This window comes from Nanorana parkeri, unplaced genomic scaffold (genome assembly GCF_000935625.1).
Source record: "Nanorana parkeri isolate BGI_ZX_2015 unplaced genomic scaffold, ASM93562v1 scaffold92, whole genome shotgun sequence".
Classification (NCBI taxonomy): Eukaryota; Metazoa; Chordata; class Amphibia; order Anura; family Dicroglossidae; genus Nanorana; species Nanorana parkeri.
The window spans coordinates 1,925,600-1,929,879 of NW_017306360.1; the positions used below are offsets into that span (position 1 = coordinate 1,925,600).

At 44.5% G+C, this 4,280-nt stretch overlaps 1 protein-coding gene across 1 annotated transcript; it reads right to left on the reverse strand.

Moving 5' to 3' along the window:
• Nucleotides 1-235: 235 nt before the first annotated feature.
• On the reverse strand, nt 236-903 carry LOC108783864 (histone H2B-like). The gene is made up of 2 exons (XM_018552555.1): nt 778-903; nt 236-439 (listed from the first exon to the last, which is right to left on the reverse strand). Exons 1-2 carry the CDS (start codon nt 901-903, stop codon nt 236-238), a joined length of 330 nt encoding a protein of 109 aa, XP_018408057.1.
• Nucleotides 904-4,280: the final 3,377 nt, after the last annotated feature.

The window sequence follows — 4,280 nt, forward strand, 5'->3', positions numbered from 1 at the left end:
TGTCCCATGTAGTGGTGACCACATCTCCATCAAGAACACAAGTCTGCAGATTTAGATAAATATAGTCAAGTTTATTCACATTAAATTAAAACCAAATATACATTCCACTCACAGGCCTCCATGAAAGCCTCTACTGCCGTTCGCAATCTATTGGTGTCACCCAGCAGAACAAATTGAAACATAGGAAAAAGAAATAAATAGTCCTAGAGGTCTTTAACAAGAGGATCAGAAGTCCTTATTCCTTGCATTGTCTTGGCCTCTTGGCAGAGTTCAGGTTCCTCAGAGCCGCACAGATTTCTTTGCTGGAAATGGCGTTTCTGGGTTTTGAGTGGGCTAGCCGAGCAGCTTCCAAAGCAACCTGACTGCACAGTGTACCCCCAGCCTTGGGTGCACTCAACTGATCCAGGGCCCAGCTCTGCTGGATTGTGGTTGGATGGACCTAGAAAGGTAGAAGTTGACATTGATCATTAAACCATCTAAAAAAGGACATCACCAGCCAAAGACACAATTTACACACCACATCTGCTGTATGTATGTATGTATGTGATGTAAACAGGCAAATCAGGTGCCATGGTATAGACCTCATCCTCAGGAAAAGTGTGTCCCATGTGGAGTTGGGCTTGAACATGACCAAGATGTGCATGTGGACACAAATGCAGCACTCATTTGAGCTTGAATGAGGGGTGAACGGATTATGAAACAAGCCCATTGAACACAACAACTATACCATGACCTGGATAAAAGGAACACCTTCACCACGGAAGCAATCCACTTTACCTGGTTTAAGACTTGGCTTATGCGTTTCTCATATTGCTTCTTGAACTTCCCCATCCCCTTGGACTGGAGCAAGGGCCGGCGGCTCAGAGCATATGAACTTCTCTTGACCACTGCAACAGGCTTCATTCTGGACACTAATGGAGAGAAATATATACAGTATGACAAGGAAACAACCAACATCCACTGGCCAGAGTCAGACCTCCATCCAGAGCTCTTGGTCCCGCTCAATGTTGCATCTCACCCACACAGGGCTCAGTCAGATTGGGCGGGGGGGGTTAACATTACAGAAGACGCATTGCCACCATCCTTCCAAAGTTTAGGTCTTTAAGAGGCGAAGGCCACAATAGAAATGTTAGCAAGAAGTGCTCATCATTGGTCAGGTGACCATGCTGGGGTCAGAAGGGGCAGTTGCCCTGGGCCCAGTCACATTGTGTGAGAAGTGAATTACCCCCCATAAAAGATTTACAGCAATGGCAGCTCCCACATTTCTAGATTCCCCTTAAAGCTGAACTCCAGGCAAACCAATAAAATACACAGATGAAGTTTTGCCGACCAAATAATTGTAGGTCTGTCCATCCAGTCCTAAAATGTTACACAGGTCTGCTGTATCCTTGTCTAGCAGAAGGAGAGCTGATCTTTCTCTGCTGCAGATGACTGAACTCCTACAGGTCTCTTTCCAACCTACACCCCGTGACTGGACAGTGAACAGAGAACACACCAATGAGCTCACTAAGCTCTCCTCCCACCAGCAGCTCCTTGCACACCCAACTGGTCATTTATTCTGCTTCTCCCTCCCACCAGTTTGAGTGCTACTATGCCATAGAGTGCAAAAGGCTGATGCCAAGTCACATTCAGGTACAACACACCCTGCTTGCAATAAGAAATACATTTACTTATTGATTACAGAGCTGTACTGGTTGCTAGGACTGGCCAGTGGTCCTAGCAACCAGTGATGTCAAATATGTTCCCCACCCCCCAGCATTGCAGCAGGACGGAAGAGGGTCTTCCATCCCCTCCTGCAGTTCTACCATTGGCCCATCAAGAAAAAAGTGGTATGCGTCACATCTGCATTCAGTAGTCTCACTTAACAGAAAATAAATAAGCTTAAGGGGAATACTATTGCAAGTCAGTAGTTTCCAGTTGACATCTTTGTACAGATTTATGTACATTTGAGGATTTATGAGACATTTGTATACATGGGAATGGTTTTGGTCAAGGTTGATTATTTTTACACCAAGTGCCATTTGCCTTTCAGTAAGGATTTCCTACAAAGTTAATACAGTATATACACCAGTTCTGTTTAGCTTCATCTTGCTGTATAACAGCCTTGATAAATGGCACACTAATGACAAGGCTGCTTAGTCAACGCAACTGGCCAAAAAAATTCTAATACAAACCCAACACATTCCAGAACACCATTTTTTTTACATGGCTTGACCCCAGCAATTGCAAAACATTTCCCATATCCCTGACCCATCAGCACACTGCTCACTCACCAACTGCTTCGTACAACAGACACCTACAACCTGGAGAAGCTAACACAATGAGGTTTATAAGGAGAACACTCATTGGCTCATTGGACTCAGCTGGGAGGCATGAGGCATGTGTGCACTCAATCAGGGGGAAATAATTATGTTTTCTAGCTAATCCACCTCCATGTGAGGCTGGACATTGAACAAAATTAACTTTACGTATAGAGTTGTGTTTCATGTTGTTTATGTTTGTTGGACGAGCGCTCGGCGGCCTTTTATATCTGCCTTGGGGTCGGCTTAACTCTGAGGGTCCATTCACACCGGATCCTTGCGTTGCGATTCGCTGCATTGCAATGCATTTTTCAACAGATGCTAACGGAAGGACACTGAAAAATGAATGGTGTGAATGGGGGTAGTTCACACCACTCCGTTACATTGCGCTAAAAAAAAAGGAGAACATGTAACGTAACGCAAAGGATCCGGTGTGAACGAGCCCCATTCACACACATTGATTTTTCGGAGCCCTTCCGTTTGCATCCATTGAAAAAAGAAAGGCAACGGATCGGAAGGAAATCAGAAGGTACAATTGTAAGTCAACGGACCGTCCGTTGACAAGCGATTTCCTTCCGATTTTGGTGTGGATGCACCCCAAGGGCTCATTCACATGGGTGTTAAAAATTCTGCATACAGGTGCTTATTTCTGTGTGCATCTGAACGCAGCACATGCAAATATACAGCCCCATACACACAGCTGCGCCTGGGGCCGTGTTTTTGCGTTGCATACAGATGCGCACAATAGTGTGTTTTGTACACGCATGTAAATGTGTGCATGCGCACTTTAACCCCTTCATGACGGAGGCCTTTTTTACATTTTTTGCACCCATGTTATATTCCACATTTTAGGCCTGAAAATTACTTAAAACCCCCACACATTATATATTTTCTGAATGCCAAGACCCTATACAATATAATGGTGGTAGTTGCAAATTTTTATGTTGCGCAATATTAGCGCAACTCCTTATTAAACCCCAAAATGTAGTGATAAATTTAATTAAATGCCCCAAAACACAACAAAATACCCATTTATAAAATGAAATATAAAAAATGAGGTTACAACAAGTAAAACGATACCCAACATGCCCAGTTTACAAATTGCATGCGTCCGTGAAATGGCAAAAAACTGCAGTACCCCAAAAAGTCCACAGAAGACACTTTAAAAGCCCCCACAGGTCATCAATTTAGAGATACCCCAAAATACTGGCCCTAGAATTATTGCTCTCACTCCGGCGTGCGCGGCGATACCCAACATGTGTAGCGCGTTCGTCGTTTTCATACGTAGGCGCACCCGACGCGTGTTTACGTGGCGACGCGCGTGCTCGCGGGGGCGGGGGACTTTTACAATTTTTTTATTATTATTATTAGGATTTATTTATTTTGATTTTAATTTTAAAAACAGTTTTTTTTGTTTTATCTGGTGTTTAGGGATGGCACACAGTGCTAGACATTTGTATGCATAAAAACACATACGGACCGAATGCGTGCACTCACGTGCATATACGCGTCTATAAAGCTGCATATTTTACGCATGAAATTCTGCGCTTGTGTTCCTTCTATGCCTGTATGAGTGAGCCCTAAGTGCCTGTTCACACGACGTCCGTTTTGTGTGCTCACCTGATCCGTACACTCCTGCACTCAAAATGTATCCCTATGTGTTTTATGGGCTACAGTTCTCATGTGCGCAGTCCGTTCAGCTTACGACGTGTCCAAAATGCATAAAAAACACATACAAAATGCAATGCACTGCGTTCCAGATCTGGTCCAGATCTGGTATGGAAAATGGTGTGAAGCTGCCCTCAAGGGGAAGTTAAAGGAGACGTATGAGGTGAGTGCTTTTCACTCACCTCATAGTTCTAGCCGACCTGTGACAATGAGACTGTCACAGGTCGGCTCAGTAGATCGGGAGGTGAGCGAACACATACCGGCTTTGCTCACTTCTCGATCCTGTCACGGCTCTCTGCCGTGACAGGGGAG